We start from the raw sequence: 23,568 nt of genomic DNA, 5'->3' as shown, positions 1-23,568 counted from the left end.
CTCACTTCACCTTGGCGAAATTGGACTGGACCACGCCCTACCAAGTCTGGAGCAGCACACCTATCCCTGTCCTGAAAAGAAAAAGTTTGGACTGGTGTACTAGGATCCACGGCTACAACACCTGACACAGCCCTCATCTCCTGCCTATTAGCACCTACAAACGTGCCCTGCCCCCTATCCAAAGAACGCCCCCTAACCCTCCTCGCAGGCACCTCCCTGACCGGAGAGTCGCCTATCATCTCATCATCTTCACTGCAATCCAAATTATCAACCGCCACCGCTGAAGAAACACGAGCAGGAGCCCTTGAACCCCAAACTTGCCCCACACCATCCTTCCGGAAACCACGCTGCGCCAAACCTGCAGCACCAAAATGTTCCCACCCCGGAGAACCAAACATCAAATAGGGGCCACCTGCACCTACCTGCCCATAAGGAACAGCCCCCAAAGGTCCCTGTACCGGCCAGCCACTGAAATGCCCCAAACCCCCGTCAGGCTGGGACACCGTACCAGGCAACACAACACCCTCCAAACTCCTGACAACAGGATGCGACACTCCTACAGCATCCCCCCCCACTGCCCCTTCAAACCCCAACCTCCCTGCCCCATCCACATGACCTGTGTTAGCAACAGAACAAGAAAAGGCTCAAACGCCCCACCTGTATAACATCCCACCTGTGCCATACCCCCATCTCCCCTCTGAAAACGGTCATCCACATAAAAAAAAACCAAAAGCCCCAGCAGCCTCAGGCCGAGGGCCCTCCAAATCCAGAGCAGCGCCAGAAACTGAACATCCCTCCCCTACTTGAGCCCACTCCCCCTCTCCCCTGGAACCCCCCCCTACAGACAAAGCAGCACCCACTGAAGAACCAGGAGTGGAAAACAATAAAGGACTGCCCACATTACCCTCCACATCCACCATAGCAGTACCAGCATCATGTGAAGAAACTACCTGAACACCACGAAGCACAAAGCCCCCAGAGCCTTCCACCTCACCTGGTACCAACCTGCTTGAACCCCTCCTCTCACCAGCATGAGGTTCTGGCATTAAATGTCCAGAGGGGGATAACATAACTCGTGAGCCTGCCTCAATCGCAAACTGAGACTCCGCTACAACCATCTCATTAACATTTACCAAAGGTTCCACCTGCTCCCTGCATGCCCCCTGTAAAGCGAACTGAACAGAGCCTCTGCGCGCTCCTCGCGCAGAAAGCACTTCCACCGGCTGCGACCGCCGCTCGAGCAGCGGGTCAGATGCGGAGCGCCTCTTGCTCCCTCCCCAGCCCCCCCTCCCCCGCCTTCCCGCTGAAATAGAGACCGAAGGCAACGCTTCAATGCGAGCCGCACCGCCTGCGCGCACCGCCGGGGGAATACACAGCGCGCCTTCTGACTCGAGCGCCTGTCTCTCCGGAGCGCCAGACATGCCCGGAGCTCCCACCGCCCCCACCGCAACTCCAACTGAAAGCACCGGAGCCACACGCGTCGCCCTCCCGCCCTTACCTGAAGCGCCGGGCCCCGCCTGAGCCCCCACCTCACAAACCGCCAGACACGCATGCCCAGGGGGGGCCAGTTTCCTCGTACGGGACCGGCCCCTTTCGCTTACCTGGCTCGGACGTCTCCTCTTCGGCGACGAGCACGCCAACACCGCAGCGGATACGCCAGCAGAGGCCTGGCGCTGAGGGCGCGCCGGCCCCCCTCCCACCAACAGGTCCATGCGACCTGCTTCAGATAGAAGCCGCATTGCTTCTAAAACGCAATAATCCTCCATGGAAGCAATAAAACACACAGCAACACTAAATAAAGCTACCAAACCACTACACAATTAACTCCAGTCACAAAAAACGCTAACAGCCCACCTAGCCACCAGGTCACCAAACCTAAAATGGTGGCTAGGGGGCGGAGTAACCTAAATTTATATTTGGGCTGGTCAAAACCTACTAGACCAGCCCAATTCTCGAAGGATCTACCCCTTTCTAGAAGGACCCCTCGCAGCCCTCCCAAAACGCCCGGGGGAGGGGACCTCCCTTCGGTCAGCTCCCTCCCCCAAGCCCCCCTTTTCACATTCATCGGTTCTGTTTCGCTTCTGCTGCGGTGCTTCTGGTCGGCTTTCTTCTTGTACCGCGTTTTACTGATACTCAAGATCGAAAAAACAGGTATGTGGAGAGGCAGTGTGATAAAACTTTTAATATAATACAGACATTAAGATGCATACTAAAGCCTGAAGTCTTAAAAATGCCACGCGCCTAATACAATCCAAAGGAAAACGATTAAAATAATGTTACAATAATATTTTTCAATGATTTACACATTTGTCTTATAAATTATTAACGAATAAAGTTTTTATCGTATAGCATTTCATGACTTGTTTGTGATCTAGATGGCAGTCAGCAGATGAAAATTTGATCGAGCTTCACACATATACAACTTTTTCTAAGAACTGTTGACATTGCTGCACAGGGCGGTGAGAGACTTTTGTCGAGACCAGCAAGTGTGATTAAAGTGAGGAATTGTCAGGCTTTTCTGGATTTAAAGTTAACAATGTAACTTCTTGTCCACCTTACTATCTATTGGTATGTAGACTCAGAAAATAGTATATGATATAATTGCATACTAATGCTTCAGATTCGTATTTTAGTCATTTCTAACAATGAATCAGAGTATACTTTGAAGGATGTTGCATAAACGATTTCGTTTTGGGGACCCGGGGAAAAAAGAATTTCATTTGCATTCTGTGAAAGCAGGCCAAATGGCAGGTTGGAGAAATTAAATGAATTTATGCTGGTATTAAGTGTAGTGTCCTGACAACATGTCACAGTGCAGCCCCCTTCCAGAGGGCTGCACCTGGCGCTCATAACCCCACCCCTCTACCAAACACAGTCGTCCCCTGTCAAGTGACTTTGGTGATGTCTTGTTTTCATCACAGTGTCGTCCTACGACCCACAACATCACACTGCGAATTTCCTTTCAGGTTAAAAAAAAGTTTTTGTTTTAATACATTTGTGAAATCTTTTTATCGATCCAGTTAAAGGAAATAATTGCAGATTTCTCCATTGACAAAAAGTACTTAAGGGTTCTATGTAAAATGATTTGGATTTCACGTGTGTTTTGGGACCCTAGCAAAGATTTTATTACTTTGAAGTTTATGTAGGCATGTAACATATTTTAAGAGTGTATGTAAATACAAGTGTGTTTTCCCCCTCTTTTTTCATTGTGCCCCCTTGACCAAACATCACAAAACTTTCAATCCTCAACCAATCTAACAGGTGCCATAGGTCTGCAAAGTTTCGCATACATTCGTCAAACAGATGCAGAGTTTTTAAGTGACAAAAAAATAGGTTGTGCCGGACCATCACTAACAACAACTCCTTGACCTCTAGTTGAGCCATAGCCTACTTGGAAAGGATGTGAGAATTGTAGTGCTCTAAAGTTGCAGGATGTAAGTAGAAGTCATTTTAGTAAATGTGCATGAAAAAGATTTTGCGTCTGTTACATGAAAAGTATGGGGTAAGATTACGTAATGAAGACACTTTATTTGCAATTAAGTCATTCAACATTGTAATTGCAATTGCTAGACATATTCTGCTCAGAAACCCACAGCGGACCCCACCGAACTCAAGAATTACCGCCCCATCTCGCTCCTCCCGTTTCCAGCCAAAGTCATCGAGAAGACCGTCAACAAGCAGCTGGCCGCCTTCCTGGAGACGAATGGATCCCTCGACCCCTCACAGTCTGGCTTCCGGGCCAACCACAGCACCGAGACCGCCCTCATCGCCGCCACCGATGACATCCGAGCCCTGATGGACAAAGGAGAAACAGCAGCCCTCATCCTCCTAGACCTCTCCGCGGCATTCGACACTGTCTGCCACCGCACCCTAGTACAGCGCCTCAGCAACGTCAGAATCCAGGAGAAGGCTCTGGAATGGATCATCTCCTTCCTCGACGGAAGAACACAGAGAGTCCGCCTACCACCGTACAAGTCAGAGGCCACCGAAGTCATCTGCGGCGTCCCTCAAGGATCCTCGCTGAGCTCCACCCTCTTCAACGTCTACATGAGCCCCCTCGCGGCCATCGCACGACAACACAACCTCAGCATAATCTCCTACGCCGATGACACCCAGCTGATCCTCTCCCTGACCAACGACCCCGCCGCCGCCAGAGCCAACCTACACGAAGGGATGAAAGAGGTAGCCGAGTGGATGACGACCAGCCGCCTGAAACTGTACTCGGACAAGACGGAGGTCCTCATCCTGGGCTCCTCACCCTCCGCCTGGGACGACTCCTGGTGGCCTCCCGCCCTGGGCACCGCACCCAAACCAACAGACCACGCACGAAACCTGGGCTTCATCCTGGACTCCTCCCTCTCCATGACCAGACAAGTCAACAACGTCTCCTCGGCGTGCTTCAACATCCTACGCATGCTACGGAAGATCTTCTGGTGGATCCCCACCGAGACCAGGAAGACCGTCACCCAGGCCCTCGTCACCAGTCGACTGGACTACGGCAACGCCCTCTATGCCGGTACCCCCGCCAAGCTCCAGAAGAGACTCCAGCGGATCCAGAACGCCTCAGCCAGACTCATCCTCGACATCCCACGAACCAGCCACATCTCCGGACATCTGAGAGACCTGCATTGGCTCCCCGTCAACAAAAGAATCACCTTCCGCCTCCTCACCCACGCACACAAAGCCCTACACGACCAGGGCCCGAGCTACCTCAACAACCGAGTCAACTTCTACGCTCCCAAACGCCACCTGCGATCAGCCAACCACGCCCTCGCCGCCGTCCCCCGCGTCCGAAGAGCGACTACAGGAGGAAGGTCCTTCTCCTACCTGGCCGCCAAGACCTGGAACTCCCTCCCGACCGACCTGCGCCTGACCCAGGACCACCTCTCCTTCAGGAAGAAGCTGAAGACATGGCTGTTCGAGCAGTAGCGGCACCCCCCCCCCCCAGCGCCTTGAGACCCTACGGGTAAGTAGTGCGCTCTATAAATGTCCTTGATTGATTGATTGATTGATCCATAAACGGGAGTTTTAAGTGCAACTTGGGGTCTTTTAGTATATTCTGTAGAAAAAAGATCACTTTATATTAAGATATGCTCTATTAATTAAGTGTGTTTGTAGTAATGATATATGGCAAACTAATTCAGGAAATCTTGACCAATTCTTAGTCTCTGTAATGCCCGACGAATTTGGAGGAATTGTGAATGCTTTATTGTTTAAATTGGATGAAGATAGAGTTGGATATGTTTATTCTATAGATGTGTTTCTTGGAAATAAATTTTTTTTTTAAATGTAGTTACTCGTAAATGGGCAGGATGCAGGGCTAGTCAAAGTAACACAAACCCCTGACTCCGAAAACGCGCATCACAATACAGTCTTAACACAGGTTGTTGTGATTGCCAGCACAAACTCTAGGTGCCACAGACTTTCCCATTTCCTCCCAGGTTAATTGGTTCTCCAAATAGCTTGAATGTGATCCATGCAGAGCTGCTAAGCTCACCAGCCCGTGTTTATGATTCAGGGAAGGAGTCCTATTCTGAAAATAAATCCCATGTTTGATCATTGGAGGAGCTGCTATTTGCACTAGATGCAGTTCCATAGCAAGCCAGTTAGTATCTTCCTTTAGAGAGCACTGGCGCGGTCAAAGCCTCTGTATCCGCAGAGGTACTTAATGATATCTCAGAAGAGATTAAAACGTACAGTCTGGACCCTTGAAGGAAATGGAACACCATTCACTGTATGTGTGTGCTAAGACTGCAGTCTAAGGTTAGGGTGAGCATTAAAAAGACTGAGACACAAAGGTACCTGAGATCTTAGAAGTTTTTAGTGTCTTCTGCCAAAACAAAAGGAATTTTCAAGAAGTGGTATGCGTCAGTTTGATGGGTTTCCATTTTTCCTTCATAGTTGTTGCTATCTTTTAGCTGTGAAAATGAATATAACATCCTGTTTCCTTCCACAGGAACATGGCTGCCGTAGATCCAATACTGACTCTAAAAGAGGAATTCACTTGCCCCATCTGCCTGGATTACTTTGATGATCCAGTGATCACGGTATGTGGACACAACTTCTGCCAATTATGTTTGGCTCGGAGCTGGAGAGATTTGGAGTCGGATTTCTCTTGTCCCCAGTGCCTCACAGTATTCGCTCGAAAAATACTTCTGCCCAATAGACAGCTGCGCAATGTTGTAGAGTTGGCCAAGCAGCTGAACACTAATAAGGAGGCAACAAAGGAGCTGCTGTGTGAGCAGCACAAGGAACCATTGAAGCTATTTGTCAGATCCCGCAGCGCGATCGCGCCTGCCAAAGCTCAGGAACTACAATTCCCATGAGCAGGCGGGGTCTCGCAGGAAGTACTTCACCAACGTAGACGCGCATCCGTGTGCGCGTTATTCTGGTTCTGTGGCGCTTGGCGTGGGAGCGGCTGCTCTGCACATCCCCCTTTGTGACTCCTGTTTGGCCCCCTCCCTTTGCACGCTGCTTTTGGAGAACTTCGGCATCCCGGTCTCTGTTGGTGTCGGGCCTCGGCACTATTCAGGTATTGCCGTTCTAGCATTCCTACCGCCTTTGCGGTAAGCTGTTCACTTTTCTTTTGTTATTGGGATTGCGGGAAGAACGGAGACGGCAGCTCTCTGAGGAAAAGCATTGTTGTTCTTTTTCCCGGCTAAGTTGGGTGTGGCGGAACACGGTGGCGGTCGAAACCACGTGTTACCGTACACCTGGATTGTATTGTGGAACTAAGATAGCGGGGCGCGGTAGTGAGGAAACTACGCGTCTCCGTTATTTACCTGTGTACTCACAAGGACAAGACAGAGCTGGGCATGTAGTGAGGCAACTACAGGTCACCCCAGTCTCTCATTGTGCGTTCTCTTTTTGGGGGTTTATTGTTGGCAGATTTCTGTGGTGGTCGCAACTACGATTTGCTGTTTGGCATAACCCAAACATTTACTGTATGGTCATCCTTTATTGAGCGGAGTGTTGTAGTTTTTGCTTCCTACACACTACCGTGTCTCTCTCTTACCTTGTGTTGAAACTTTCATCCTTACTTGGATACCTTGGACACCCCTTGTACATTGTGTCCTCTGGCTCATCTGTGGTATGTTGTGAGTGGTGGGATATGTGTATCAGTACAACGTGTATGTGTCTGGTATGACAGGGCTGTCTTTTGTTAACTATATATCTATGTGCTCCTTAGGCCTTCCTCACAGATTGTGGCAGAAGGGCTGTAGTAATTTCCTATCCAAGGTCGGGTTTTCTTTCTGCTCAGGTACTTACTTCTTTTCATGATTTATTAGTGAGACTAAATGAGAGTAGTAGTCCATTGTAAGCAAGCACCTATCTGATGCATGTCTTGTTTTTTGTTACAGGCGTCCTTTCCCTGCTGGCCCTACCCTTACCCATCCCACATTTTTTATTTTAGTTTGTTATTTTTCTCCCTCGCCTAATGGCTCGAACACCCTGTGTTTCTACTTCAGGGTGTTGGTGACATTTGGAGGTGGAACCATAATTGCAGCGACTGGATCCCGTGGAGTGCACCTGACAGAATAACGCGCCCACGAACGTTGCTCTGCCGGGTCCAGTTGCTGCAACATGGCCACCATGGATGACATCATGCAGGCTCTGCTTTTGGTGCAGCAGGAGCTAGCCTCCTCTAAAGCAGAGGCTGCATCCCTAAAAGAAAAGGTAGAAAGGTTATCAAGGAATCCCTTTTCTACCTCGGTACCTCAGGTACAAGTAACGGTTCCTCCTCCTATCCCTCTGGCTAGTCCAGAGAGATATTCTGGAGATCCTTCCAAGACTCAGGCATTCTTAACGCAGATTATGTTACACTTTTCCTGTAAGCCTGCCTCGTTCCCTAACAATCATTCAAGAGTAGCCTTCGCGATTTCATATTTAACAGGGGATGCGGCCAATTGGGCTGTTCCTCTGGTACGGAATGACGACCCAATGCTCTCAGACTGGGCGGCTTTCCGGGCCGAATTTGAAAAGGTGTTTGACCGAAGGGCAACCACTTTTAGCGCGGATAGGGAACTTCTAGAACTGAGGCAGGGGCGATCGGACTTGATAACGTATCTTACCAAGTTCAATCAACTGGTGTCAGAAACCTCGTGGCCGGAGGAAAAAAGAATGTCCTTGTTCTATCAGGGTTTGAGGGATGGTCTTAAAGACGTTATTGCCCAGATCGATCCCCAACCAACCACCTGTGTAGATATGGTGAATCTAACCCTCCGGTTGGATGGAAGAATGACAGACAGAGGTGGGGATAGGAGAAGGTGGGACAGGGGCCCACCTCGTACGGAATGGAGCCCACGTAGGGCTTTGCCTTCTTCAGATGCGCACCCTGAACCGATGGAAATCGGGGCTGTCCGATCCCCCCTAACCAGAGAAGAAAAAGAGAGTCGTCGTGTGGCCGGTCTTTGCCTATACTGCGGTAAAAAGGGCCATTATGTTAGGGAATGCCCTTCCAAACCTAGAAACACTGGTTCATGGGCTCGGAATAAGAGGGTAGCTATAGCGGCAGGTAACGCTTCGGCGGAAGCTGGTGTCCAGGGAGAGGGCCTTCTGAAGGAACCACAGCCCTGGAAGGTGCCCTCTTTAACGGTGTTGACTCTAAGTGAATCCGAATCCCATATCCTGTTGCCCATGAGGCTTGAATGCCAGTTACAAGCGTATACAGTCGCGGTCATGATCGACTCAGGGGCCACAGGGAATTTCATCAATAGCGGACTCGTGTCCTCTTTGTCGATATGTGGTAAATAAATAAATAATACCCTATTTTTGACTAGACTTATAGCATAACAGATAGCTCAATAAAATAAGAGTCAAGATTCGAGGTAGTAGGAGTTTCTGCAGGTTTTATTACAGCATAAGGACAGGATCAGGACAACCTGCATAGGAACAGAATGACAGGGCCCAGCAGGACAACTGGGGCCTAACAGGGGAAAAGAGGCCCAGCAGCTGCTGGGGCTAGGTCTGGGATGAGCGCGCTAACATTCAATAACAAAACATTGACTTATATACATAGCGCAAACACATAGCATTACATTGCAGTAGGCGTAGCAGTGGGTGGAGCAGAAGGCGTGACGCGTAGCAGTCGCGAGAGATAACAGTAAAAAGAGGTGTAACTGGGAGTATACATAGACATGTGATGCAAACGTAACAGAATATGTCATGAATGGGCGGAAACTTTGGAGGGGGCTACCTAAGGAGCCGGGACCTCTAACCTAATGGTGCGCGAAAACTAGCAATGACGTGTTACTAGGAGAAGCTGGGGGCTATGAATTCTGTGCTAGGAGCAGAGACTAGAGTCTGAAGGGTCGGAGCGACATGTACCTAAACCCTATCTGGTATCTGATGTTTAGGGAACATGTCGATATAAACTAGAAGTCATGAGGGGAAAAGCTAACTTGATTCTAAGACTGGACCATGCATTATTCTACATGTAGTGCGTGATGAAGAATACTAAATGACCATTAAATACAGTATTTCTCTAACATGGAGACGAGAAGGCTAGACAATGACGGAAATTATTGATGCAGTTCAGTAGCTTAGGAATGCAGAGAGGAGGACTGAACTGATAGCTGGAATCATAACATACGCTTGGCAGACTCAGAGGCAGAGCCAAGCTGCACCGGGCACTGCGAGGCAGGAAGTAAGTGAAGGGTCGAGGATACAGGTGGGGGCTGTATCGCTCCTCAGCGAGGCTTTCAGGAGACAGGAGCTGAATCCAGGGTCCGGGCCCTTTTGAGGCCTAGAAACGGGGATTTTATAATGGAATAACGTGCACACTAAGAAACGTGGCAACATTACTTTACATAGGCCTGATATTCGTAGTATTCACGAAGACTGGAAAATAGCATACTAGAGGTGGACACAACTGTAATTGCGTCTTTAATCGGACATGGGGAATAACATATGCATATTGGTCATGCACACATAACATATGATGGATGAAGCGTAGGGACACAGAACATGGCAAAATTTACTTTTCCACATTCCCTCCTTGTCACTACGTTTCCATCAGGAAACATCAATTTTCATGATACCATCTATCATTTCATACAGTACCATTTGCTCGTCTCGAATTGTCTTGGAACGGGATTTAGAACGGGGCTTGGGACTAGGAATACAAGAGGTAGCACACATGCTGCAAATCGCAGGGCCACATTGTATACAGAGGCAGCAGCTAAATATGATCGCTACTGCAATACCTAGAAAGGACAGGACTTTCCATCCCCATGCGGAAATTATATTCCAGAACCAACCGGACCATGTCCAGGTGCCTGGATCTTGATGTAACAGATGGGCAATTTTATGGAGTCTGGTTATAGCTGAATAAACAGACGGCGCGTTATTTGGAATGAAAATGCAGCAACTGGATCCGATGACTCTACAGGCCCCGCCCCTATCGGCCAGTATGACGTCAAGGACGAGACGATTCTGCAAAACGACAAATCTCATAGCAGATTGTTCTTCGGTTAGGTTACCTAGAGCGGAGGCAGTCTCATCTACTACTGCTTCAAGGGTTCTTGTTAACCTACAGATTAGCTTACTGTTTACAACTGTGCCTAAATAAGGGAACACACCTTTATCAATATCAATGAATTGTTCTGCAGCAGTTTCAGTATAATCGACAATCGGGAGATTTCTCTTGTGTCTGGTATGTACTAGGAAGGAATTCCTATGATAGTCAGGTGGGGCTAGGAAAACAGGTGGCAGTAGGAAGGCAATGTAACAGGTTCCCTCCCAATCGAGGGGCAGACGGACATATGCAGTTTGACCACAAATAAAATAAGAATGACGTGAAGCTTTGAAAATAGATTTCCCACTGTCACTATACTTGATAACAGTAGTACATTCACTATGACCTATGCGTACAGAACCATAACTACGGACACATAATTCGCCTTTGACTGGTAGTACTGAAATAGCAGGTAAGTCTGGAGTAGTATCAGACTGAACATTCAGGACCATGAAATTCGACGAATAATTACCTAAATTATAAACTTCATTTTCTAGATCTAAACCTGTCCTGTGGGGGAGACCTTGCTTGTCTGGAAAACATGTACTGTTAAGAAAAGACATATCTGTTGAGGATGACGTTAACGTGGACCATGCTCCACACGAACCATTGTGTGAGAATGGATAAGGAAAGAGTGGCAGATCTCCCTTTGGTGTCTGGAAAGGGGGGAGTCGACCACACACCCAACAATTAGTAGCATTGCTGGTCTGGTGTGAATAATGTAACATACGGATAAATGTGTTGTTGCGCATAGCGAGGCGGTAAGAATATTCGTGAGGAGGCAGATCACTAAACGTGTGCTCTACTGTAGCATTAGTAGACATATTTACATGAGGAACTGGAAAACACAGGAAAAGTGCGTAACTAGTGCAGGAAATCATTATGCTGAGAAATAATAGGAAACTCAGAAAAACGATACATTGAAGTGAACGTCGACTGACTCTCTCACTATGGGGGTCTATTTTATACATGTCAGAAACAATCTAACCGTTTCACCTAGGGGAGGACTTATACAATCAAACTGACTGACTTATTTTACTAGACCTTAATTTCAACTTATACTCCTGTTGCGGAGTTTTCTCTAACAAGGGAGGGGTTGTAATAATGTCTTGTGCGGGACAGTCCTTAAGAGCAATATTTTGGCAGTCTTTCGAATCCTGGAAAATGTTTTTGGACGCTGGTTTCAATCCTTTGAAAAGTTTTACATGAGAAAGGTGGACCCACCCCTTCCTGCCTTCCAACTTGACGGCAGTTCGGGTGGTCAAGAGGACCTGACGTGGCTCCTTCCAACGTGGTTCCAGCGGACTTGATCTGTCAAAATTTCTGATCATCACAAGGGAGCCTGGAACGATCTCGTGCGGTGCCACCTCGGTATTGTCTGGAAATGCGGCGGCAACCTGTGAACGACATGAGTTGAGGGCAGACATCAAGGAAGCTAGGTAATCTGTCAGCATATTACATGAAACATCGGTAATACTTCGGGGTCTAGGAGTACCCCACATGTTAGGGGGGCGGCCGAATACGACCTCATACGGGGACAGACCTGATCTGGAATGTGCGACCATGCGCATATAAAACAAAGCGACTGGCAGAGCTACTAGCCAGTCCACACCCTTGTCTTTACATATTTTAGCAATTCGAATTTTCAGAGTCTGATTATGTCTCTCAACGAGACCGGCTGCTTCAGGATGGCGTACACAATGAAACTTCCACTGGTACCCTAACAACAGGGAAACGTGCTTCATCAACTCTGAGGAGAATGGCTGACCGTTATCAGAATATACGACTCTAGGGAGTCCGTATCTAGGGAAAAATTCACGAACCAACTGCTTGGCAGTGGTCGCGGCTGTGTAATCTGGGACTGGATATGCTTCTGTCCACCTGGACAAAGCGCATACAACTACAAGGACATACTTGAAACCTCGACATCGCTCCATCTGAATATAATCCATCTGGAGGACCTCAAAAGGGTGGTCAGGGGGCTGGAAACCACCTTGTTCCACCGGGACACTTTTACCTGGGTTAAACTGACAACATATCATACAGGTACGGACTTTCTGCTTGGCTGCAGCTCGTAAATGCTTGTTGAACCAAATGTTCTGGATACTGTCTAACATAGCTTTTTCTCCTAAATGGGTTGGACTATGTGCGGTATTGATAATGACTTGAACCATAGAATCGGGGAGAAACCATGTGGCTCTACCCTTCGTTAACCATCCTTGATCTGTCTGGACCCCTCCTTGTTCAGACCATTTCTTGATTTCATCGGGGGTAGCATGTAACTGTATATCTATGACATCTTGTGTAGGGTCCTTAACTGTCATGCATTTAATCGGATCTGGAGTATGTGTCAGATTAACTGGAATGTCTGGAGTCTGTGCTGTAAGCTTGGCTGTGCGGTCTGCTAGATCATTACCTTGGGAAATAATGTCAGTGACTTTCGTATGTGCTTTGCATTTCATAATAGCAATAGATGTCGGTAAATGTATGGCATCTAACAGGGCTTGAATAAGGAGACCATGCTGAATCTTGGTTCCATGAGAAGTCATGAAACCTCTCTCCTGCCAGAGCACTCCGAAGTCGTGTACAACTCCGAATGCGTAACGTGAATCTGTGTAAACATTAACTTTCAGGTTCTTGGCATGTATACAGGCTTGTGTTAGAGCGACTAGCTCTGCTGCTTGAGCGGACAGGGTGTCAATACGGTGTGTTTCAATAACTTCAGTATCAGTAGTCACTGCATACGCGGCGACTAGTTCTCCTGTACTAGTTCTCTTACATGAACCATCTACATAAAGTGTCAGGTCGGGATCTGGTAACGGAATGTCTGTCAGGTCTTGTCTTGGCTTTGTCGTAATGTTAACTACTTCCACACAATCATGTGGGTCTGGATTTGGATTAACTGATGGTAACAGTGTAGCGGGATTCAGAACGTTGCAGCGTCTGATTTCTATGTGTGGCTGGAACAGTGTCAATTCATAACCTGTTAAACGTGCAATTGTCAAGTGCTGAGTTTGTGTTCGGTTTAAAAGAACTTCTACTGAATGTGGAACTTGTACTGTCAGGGAGTGTCCTAAAACTATGGAATCACTTTGTCTGATAGCTAGCGCTGTGGCTGCAACTGACTTGAGGCACGCAGGCAACGCCTGGGCGACTGGATCTAATGTGCTCGAAAAATAAGCACAGGGCTTGTATTGTCCTGCTTGATCTTGTGTGAGAACAGACAATGCTGTACCTTCGCGTTCAGTAACAAAAAGTGTGAAAGGCTTACTATAGTTCGGCGTGGCTAGAACTGGAGCTTGACATAGGGCTTTCTTTAACTCATTGAAACTAAGTGTATGTTCAGATGTCCAAGGGAGGACAGTCGATACGGCTGCCTCCTGTGTCGTTAACTGTATCAGTGGCTTGGCTAGAAATGCATACTGGGGAATCCATTGTCTACAATAAGAAGTAAGGCCGATAAAGGCACGTACCTCCTTCTGGGTTCTGGGCTGGGGAAGACTCGCTATTAACTGGATACGGTCTGGTGTCAACTGCCTACCCCTCTTGGACAGCAAGTGTCCTAAGTATACCACTTGCTGGACACAGAATTGAAGCTTCGAAGGTGACACCTTGTGCCCCATCTCGGCTAGAAAATACAGAACTGTAAGTGATGCTCGCTCGCAAGCACGTTCAGAACGGGCTGTGATCAGTAGATCATCGACATACTGGAGCAGGGCAGTGTCAGTTGGCATGTGAATGTTGTCTAGTTGTCTCTTGAGTGCTTGACTGTAAATACTAGGGCTTTCCGTGAAACCTTGAGGAGCGCGTGTAAACATATAGCTCCTTCCATTTAAACAGAATCCGAAAAGAAACTGACTGTCTGGATGAATTGGAACACTGAAAAATGCATTCTTGAGGTCTATGACAGTGAAAAACATGGCTTCGGAATCAATGGCTGTTAACAGGGAAGAAATATCTGGGACAACTGGGTACTGAGGAATAATACATTTATTAAGCTCTCGTAAATCAATCACTAATCGATATACTGGGGGTGCATTTGGATCAGTACGTTTCATGACTGGAATGATCGGAGAATTACATATATTGGAGTCAGTTTCTACAACTACTCCTTGAGCCATGAGCTCGTCAATAATTTTGGATAAGGCTGCTACAGCCTCAGGTGGCAATCTGTACTGCCTGATTCGTGGTAACACTACACCTGGCTTGAGAGTCACACGATGGGGTGTGATTTGCATGTAACCTACATCAGTTGGACCTTGCGCCCATAAATGCTGTGGAACATTAGACAATCTTGAATCAAAATCTCGTAATACATAGTGACCCTTAAAGTCACGTAGGAACAGACGTATTCCCTCTGGGGAACAGCATATAACTGCACCTAACTCTTTCAATGTCTTAATACCTAATAGGTTTTCTGGACATGACTTAGTAAGTAACAGATCAGTAGTACGGGACAATGGACCTACTTCTAGAGTAACTGGCTTTGATATTTCATTAACTATTGGTTTTCCTGAAAATCCAAGGGAAACATTTCTTGAGCCTGAGAGCGGAGCCCCTGGAACTTCGGCGTGACTAATTGTGGTCCTACTTGCCCCTGTATCGATCAAAAACTTTCTGTCTTTCCCTAATACTTGACTGTGAACATAGGGACCTTCTTGATCTACAGGTATCTCGATGAGAGGCAAGCCTACCTCCCTCTCTAGGCTGTTTCATGAATATGACTGATACTCTGGATACTCAGACTGTGCATACTGGTACATCTGTGATGTGACATGCTGTGTTGCAGCAATAGGCTGCGGTACTGTAACTGTCTGTTGTGCATTCTGTAACTGAGGAATCTGTGAAACTTGTTCTTGTCTCGGCGGACGTGGTCTTTCTTTAGTCTTACCAGTAGCTATGTTGTGTTTCAGAACTGCACACTCGTTTATAAAATGACCTGGCTGTTTACAATAATTGCAGTTCCCTTTAACGGGAGCTGCAGGATGACTGACTTGATTCGGACCCCTCTTCTGACTGTCTTGAGGAACAGATTGTGCAACTAGCACCTTCATTTTCGTGTCTTTCATACGTTTTCTCTCGTGTTCTTGCTCTTCCCTGATTCTATTCTGGTGATACTGGAGCATCTGGAGCATCTGGGACGGAGTATTGGCTTGCCAGGTGCTTTCGACTTTCAAAACTCGATTTTTAATTTGTGGACTTGAATTCTCGACTAATTTAGTAACGAAAAGATGAGGGTATGACTCACTACTTGTCTTGAGACCACTATTAATACTGAAACATTTCTCAAATCTAGAATAAAAATCACTAATATCCTCATCTTGTTTCTGTTTACAGGCTGAGATTGCATCCCAGTCTTCTTTCCTAGTTGTCAATAATCTGGGTAAAACTTGAATCAATAATTCTGGTAATTCTTTACATTTATCTCCAAGACCGGTACCTGGTACTCGTGCCTTGTCTTCAGCTTCTAGAGCTGCCCAATCGATCTTTTTCTCTCCCACCTCCCATTCTTTTTCCTTTAACTTTTCATACACCCCTGCGGGTAACAGGACCTTTAACATTTTAATAATATCTGGGTAAGTGTATTCTCCCATACGGAGCATGTCTTTTAATTCTCTATGGAACCCTGCTGGATCTTTGTCATGACAGGGAATTAATTTCTTCATTTCAAGAAGTTCCATCTTTGAAATCGGAGTGTATACAAATACTCGTTGCATTACGCCACCTGCCCCTTGGACTGGGTGGACTTCTCGTAACGGATTCTGTCTGTCTATGTAGAATGGTTTACTTTCTGGGGGTGAGACATGAACAAAATGCGGGTTCAGGAACGTTCTATACTTGTGACGCTGTTCTAGAATGACACTAATTAAATCGGTACCTAGACCTCTCCATCTATACTGGAGTAACTCGTTCAGGACATCGTGTAACGGGCCTGGATCAGAATGTTGACCCTCGTACAGAGTAATGAGGTGCTGGATCATATACATACCCACCAGTCGTTGCTCGGCTGGGGGCAATTTCAGAAACATTTGTGCCACTATTTCGTCTGGAAAAGTGGTAGAATCAGTAATCCATCGGACTGCTGATCGGGCTAGTTCTTGTTCATGCATAGTACTTAGTTCACTGTAACCGACTCGTGATTTCAGAATGTGATCGGTAGCTTGAAATACTTGTTCTAGGGAACCTTGTTCTGGTGCTAGATGTTGAAAAATAGACTTGGGTTCTAGACGTAAATGGCGATCTGGAAATCTGGATTTTCCTACATACGCTATTCTGGCGGGATTCTCGTTCTCTTCCTCTTCAGGATCAGAGATACTTTCTTTCTCGCTTACTTGTGCTGCTTTACGCTGGTCGTGTAACCTTATTATTTCTTTACGAATTTTCTTGTACATACTCTCCATGGCACTGACGGTCTTGTGCTTACCCTCGGCTATATTATCACTCCACCTTGTCAGGATTCTCATTTCGACCGGATCTTTAGACGGGTAATCTTGTTCTCTTATTAAACAATTGATCAGGAACTTTAATATCATGAGCTGAATCTCGGCTTTCCTTTGAGACATAATCTCGCCAATACTTTCTGGATCATCCCCTGTACGGATGAAACGATATATTCTGTCTAGATCTTCTTTCATATTCGGTAAGGTGACTAGATACTCGGTCACTCTCCTTACACGTAAGGAATATAAAACCATAGTATATTCGCCTGGAACTGGATCATAGACACATTCGTTAAGGGCTTGCCTGATTTCTGTGACAGACTTATTACTTTTAGGAGTACGCTGTGATGCTTGAGCATGTAATTCGAGTGCTGATAAACGCTTGTGTGGCGGCGGGGTTTGAGGAGTAGCTCCTCCTGCGGCCCCTAGACTGGAGTCGTCTACTGAGGCTCTACGTCCTGGCAGAGTGGGAAATGGAACTGTAAGCTGGACCGGGGGTACCGTAACAGGTACTCCGGTGTCTGGAGAAGCATGAATTACCTGGTTTACAGGGACTGGCGGAGCGCGGACAGGATTTGCATATTCGGGGACTGTGTCGTCCAGATAGGACGAAATAAAAATATCAGCTGCGGTCGGTTTGTGACGTAGTTTGGTCGGAACTAATGGTGGCGGGAAATTACTGGATGCCTCCGGGGTCGCTTTTGGCAAGCCCTCGGCAAGAAGAGGATACATACCCTTAATAAGGGCATGCCTCTGTCTGTCTGACTGTTCGGCTTTGACTTGTTCACCTATCTCGATTAATTCTCTTTCTTGGGCTCGTTCTTGGGATTCTCTACTTAACTCTGACTTTCTGACTTCCTTTTCCGTTCTTTTATGCGCTTCTTTACGCCATAACTCGATGGCATCTTTCTGTGACTGTCTGGCTTTCTTTTTCCATAATGCTTCTTCTACTCGCATGATACATTCGGCATCCCATGTACCCGATACGGGCCATCTATACTTTTCTTCTAACTGTTTGGTATACTCTACCCATAAATCTAGATACATTATGGCGCTTATGCCATGTTTCTGATACATAAAATGACCTGGACTGTCCCTAGGTGGGACAGGAACCGCTTCCTCTAACAGACCCTTTCTAGTTTTTAACTGACGTAACTTGGAAAAGAGCGGCATTCTAAACTTGAATCGGAACACAATACAATACACGAAAAACAATAACAATTGGGAAAACAATTCAGGCATACCACGACATTGGAAATACATTAAACAATATCATAACATAACAGTTCGAACAGAATACTACCTGAAAATACTGAAAACAGAAACAGAACAGAATTCTCGAGAACGGAACAGACTAGAGTTACTGGATGCACTGCTGTAACAGTACGGAACATACCGGTCCCATAAAGGAACGCATCAAGACCCGTATCCACCTAGGTGAACACTTCGTTTGTGAGTCTGGGTACCACCAACCCACGGACCAGGAGTCAATTTAGATTGGTCCTGTCTAGATACTACCCCAGCAATGGTACTCACCGGGCAGCACGGAACGGAAGGCCTCGAACGGGACTGGACGACGGACGACGAACTTCGGACTTCAGTTACGGGTGGACCTCCGGATACCTCGGACCTTGGACTCTCGGCTTGGGCTCTGGTCGGGACTCGCCGCGTTCCTCCACCGTCTCGTTCGGATGCTGGACCGCCTCCTCCGTCTCCTCCGTGGGCCTGAGGGATACTTGGAGCAGAAATATCTGCCAGTGCACGGTATGGTTCCGTCACGACTGCAGAGGGTCAGGGGGTCGGCGTGGCTTCACCGACGCGTGGGGAAAGGGCAAGTCCCTGTTCGGGCGCCATTATGTGGTAAATAAATAAATAATACCCTATTTTTGACTAGACTTATAGCATAACAGATAGCTCAATAAAATAAGAGTCAAGATTCGAGGTAGTAGGAGTTTCTGCAGGTTTTATTACAGCATAAGGACAGGATCAGGACAACCTGCATAGGAACAGAATGACAGGGCCCAGCAGGACAACTGGGGCCTAACAGGGGAAAAGAGGCCCAGCAGCTGCTGGGGCTAGGTCTGGGATGAGCGCGCTAACATTCAATAACAAAACATTGACTTATATACATAGCGCAAACACATAGCATTACATTGCAGTAGGCGTAGCAGTGGGTGGAGCAGAAGGCGTGACGCGTAGCAGTCGCGAGAGATAACAGTAAAAAGAGGTGTAACTGGGAGTATACATAGACATGTGATGCAAACGTAACAGAATATGTCATGAATGGGCGGAAACTTTGGAGGGGGCTACCTAAGGAGCCGGGACCTCTAACCTAATGGTGCGCGAAAACTAGCAATGACGTGTTACTAGGAGAAGCTGGGGGCTATGAATTCTGTGCTAGGAGCAGAGACTAGAGTCTGAAGGGTCGGAGCGACATGTACCTAAACCCTATCTGGTATCTGATGTTTAGGGAACATGTCGATATAAACTAGAAGTCATGAGGGGAAAAGCTAACTTGATTCTAAGACTGGACCATGCATTATTCTACATGTAGTGCGTGATGAAGAATACTAAATGACCATTAAATACAGTATTTCTCTAACATGGAGACGAGAAGGCTAGACAATGACGGAAATTATTGATGCAGTTCAGTAGCTTAGGAATGCAGAGAGGAGGACTGAACTGATAGCTGGAATCATAACATACGCTTGGCAGACTCAGAGGCAGAGCCAAGCTGCACCGGGCACTGCGAGGCAGGAAGTAAGTGAAGGGTCGAGGATACAGGTGGGGGCTGTATCGCTCCTCAGCGAGGCTTTCAGGAGACAGGAGCTGAATCCAGGGTCCGGGCCCTTTTGAGGCCTAGAAACGGGGATTTTATAATGGAATAACGTGCACACTAAGAAACGTGGCAACATTACTTTACATAGGCCTGATATTCGTAGTATTCACGAAGACTGGAAAATAGCATACTAGAGGTGGACACAACTGTAATTGCGTCTTTAATCGGACATGGGGAATAACATATGCATATTGGTCATGCACACATAACATATGATGGATGAAGCGTAGGGACACAGAACATGGCAAAATTTACTTTTCCACAGATAGACCGGGTAACCAGAGACATCCCGGAGGAGGTCTTGGCAGTTGATGGCAAACCCTTAATATCTGGTCTCATAACGGAACAAACCGAGAGGGTAACCTTGTCGGTTGCTGTACTGGACGGTAGGCATAGGGAAGAGTTGGTGCTCAACATCATAGAGGCCCCTCAATATGAGGTAATACTTGGAATGCCCTGGCTCAGCCATCATAATCCCTCCATCGACTGGAAGAAGAAGTCGATCCGTTTTTTGTCCGAGGAGTGCAAAGATCACATGGAAAAAGACGTCGAGTTCTCGCCTTCTGTTCTTCCGTTGATGGTAGCAACAGCAGCAGAAAAAGAGGTATGTCTACCAATGGAGTACAGGGCCTACAGGGACGTCTTCAGCGAAAGCCAGGCTGAGAAACTCCCTCCGCATAGGCCCTATGACTGCAGGATTGATCTAGTGGAGGGAGCCACCATACCCTCCTGTAGGGTTTATGCATTGTCGGACCCTGAAACCACTCATTTGAAGGGGTATTTGGACCACTATGTGGACATTGGTTTTATACGCCCATCTAGGTCTCCTGCAGCCTCGCCCCTCTTCTTTATTAAAAAAGCAAATGGTGAATTGAGGGCCTGTGTCGATTACCGAATGCTAAACAAAAACACTGTCAGGAATCGATACCCACTGCCGCTTATCTCTGTTTTGCTGGACCAGGTTCGGTATGCCAAGGTGTTTACCAGATTGGACCTAAGGGGGGCATACCACTTGGTCCGCGTCCGTGAGGGGGACGAATGGAAAACCGCCTTCAAAACCAGATACGGCTTGTACGAGTACATGGTGATGCCGTTTGGGCTGTGCAACGCCCCAGCGGCATTTCAATACTTTTTAAACGACGTCTTGAAGGATGTGGTGGATATCAGTGCAGTGGTATACATTGACGACATCCTGATCTACTCTGAAAACGTCAAGGAACATACCAGACATGTAACCGAAGTGCTCCAGCGGTTGAGAGACAACAGGTTATACTGCAAACTGAGCAAGTGTGAGTTTGGTGTGGACAAAGCGGAGTTTTTAGGAGTCATGCTCAGCCACGAGGGACTGCAAATGTCAGACAGAAAAATACAGGCGGTACAGGAGTGGTCCATCCCTACCTGCGTGAAAGATGTGCAAAGATTTCTAGGCTTCGCCAATTATTACCGCCGTTTCATTGCGCAGTTCTCTCAGGTGGCGGTTCCTTTGTCGAAACTGTTGCGAAAAGGTGTGCAGTTTGTGTGGTCCCCCGAAGCCACAGAGGCTTTTTTGTTCCTAAAAAAGGCGTTCACAACGGCTCCGATCCTGGCACATCCAAGACCAGAATATCCATATGTAGTCGAAGCGGATGCTTCTGACGAAGCTATCGGAGCAGTTCTGTCTCAACGGGATAAGGACACCGGACAGCTCCACCCCGTGGCGTATCTGTCCAAGAAACTAAGTTCCCCCGAACAGAATTACACGATTTCTGAGAAGGAATTACTAGCAATTAAAAGGGCGTTCCAGGAATGGCGGCAATACCTTTGGGGGGCTAGATTCCCTGTCACCGTCTATACTGACCATCGCAACCTTCAGTATATGAAGACAGCCAAGCACCTAACACAGAGACAAATGAGGTGGATGCTTTTTTTTGCAGAGTACGACTTCACCGTCACCTTTAGACCAGGGGCCGATAACCTGAAGGCCGATTCCCTATCCCGACGGGATCAGTCGGAAGAGAAGGACAACGGTGAAGCAAAGGTGTCCATAATCAGTCCCGAGAAGGTGGTCTGTGCTATACAAGCAAATACTTTTTTGGCTCTTGTCAGACAAGCTAAGGACCATGACGCTTGGGTCAGATGGGCCACGTATGGGGCAAATCGCACTTTGGTGGACGGGTTGCCTTTCCAAAATAACAGGTTGTTTCTCCCCTCTCCAGCGTTACAAAAAAAAGCCTTCATGTGGTGTCATGATTCCCCTTTGGCAGGACATCAGGGGGTACAAAAGACCATGCATCTCATGAAACGCCATTTCTGGTGGGAGTCAATGGAAACAGATGTCTCTGTGTGGACAGGGCAGTGTGAGACATGTGCAAAGGGCCAAATCCTCTACCGGACCGAGAAAAGGGTTGTTGATGCCGTTGCCTTCCCCTAGGAAGCCTTGGCAGAACATTAGTCTGGATTTTGTCACCGGACTCCCTTTTGATCAGGGCAAATCGGCTGTGTTGGTGGTCGTGGACAGCCTCACCAAATTAGGCCATTTTATTCCATGTGTTAACCTACCAACAGCTGGGCAGACGGCTCAACTGCTGCTAAACAACGTCATACGTTTACATGGAGTCCCAGAGGTCATAGTGTCAGACAGAGGCCCTCAGTTCATCGCGAGGTTCTGGAAGGCATGGTGTCAGGCGTTGCACATACAATCTTCCCTTTCGACCAGTTTCCACCCACAGACGGACGGACAAACCGAAAGGCTAAACCAAACTTTGAAGAAATACCTACGGTGTTTTGCCGAGAATGCCCATGAGTCGTGGGTTTCTTTGTTGTGGATGGCCGAGATGGCATACAATAACGCCTGTCATTGTTCTGTGGGAGTCTCCCCTTTCATGGCTACTTATGGGTTTAATGCACGAATCCTTCCTGTGCGCATCCCGGAGGAAGTGTCTCGACAGCCTTCCGTTTTGGGACAGATGCGGAAGCTCCATGTTCTGCACAAAAAGGTCAGGGCGCATCTGGAGAAGGCCAAAGAGGTATACAAGAAGTGGGAAGACAAACACCGCAAGGAAGGTCCCTCGTTCCAGGTGGGTGATAGGGTCTGGTTGTCGACTCGCAACATACGGTTCAAACTGCGTAGTGTTTTCCATCCACGTTACATTGGGCCCTACACCATAGTGAAGCGAATCAACCCTGTTGCTTATAAGTTGAAGCTGCCTGGTTCTTTGCGCATACACCCAGTATTCCATTGTAACCTGCTGAAACCTGCTCGATCGGCGAGACGGAGGGCCACACCTCCGGTGGTTCGAGATGTTGGTGCTGAATACGAGGTGCGGCGTATTAAGGACTCCAAATGGAGTAAAGGGGTCCTGTGGTATCTGATATCCTGGAAGGGCTACTCGGTGGAGGACGATTCTTGGGAACCTGTCGGGAATGTCCACGCCCCTGCTGCTATTCGTGCTTTCCACCGTAGATGCCCGCTGCGCCCTGGTCCTAGGAGGCGCTAGGGAGGGGGGATGTACTGTCAGATCCCGCAGCGCGATCGCGCCTGCCAAAGCTCAGGAACTACAATTCCCATGAGCAGGCGGGGTCTCGCAGGAAGTACTTCACCAACGTAGACGCGCATCCGTTTGCGCGTTATTCTGGTTCTGTGGCGCTTGGCGTGGGAGCGGCTGCTCTGCACGTCCCCCTTTGTGACTCCTGTTTGGCCCCCTCCCTTTGCACGCTGCTTTTGGAGAACTTCGGCATCCCGGTCTCTGTTGGTGTCGGGCCTCGGCACTATTCAGGTATTGCCGTTCTAGCAT

The 23,568-nt window shown here is 47.7% G+C and overlaps 1 protein-coding gene across 1 annotated transcript in view; it reads left to right on the top strand.

The window, feature by feature from the left end:
- The first annotated feature begins 2,058 nt into the window (after positions 1–2,058).
- LOC144756174 (E3 ubiquitin-protein ligase TRIM39-like) overlaps positions 2,059–23,568 on the top strand; it is a 200,238-nt gene continuing 178,728 nt past the window's right edge. The window contains exons 1-2 of the mRNA XM_078645756.1: positions 2,059–2,151; positions 5,957–6,268. Coding sequence (XP_078501882.1) covers positions 5,961–6,268 — 308 coding nt within the window. The 5' untranslated portion in view covers positions 2,059–2,151; positions 5,957–5,960. The remainder of the gene's footprint in view (positions 2,152–5,956; positions 6,269–23,568) is intronic.

The sequence above is a fragment of the Lissotriton helveticus genome, chromosome 5_1 (assembly GCF_964261635.1).
Source record: "Lissotriton helveticus chromosome 5_1, aLisHel1.1, whole genome shotgun sequence".
Taxonomy (NCBI): Eukaryota; Metazoa; Chordata; class Amphibia; order Caudata; family Salamandridae; genus Lissotriton; species Lissotriton helveticus.
This window is presented reverse-complemented; position numbering and strand designations above follow the sequence as displayed.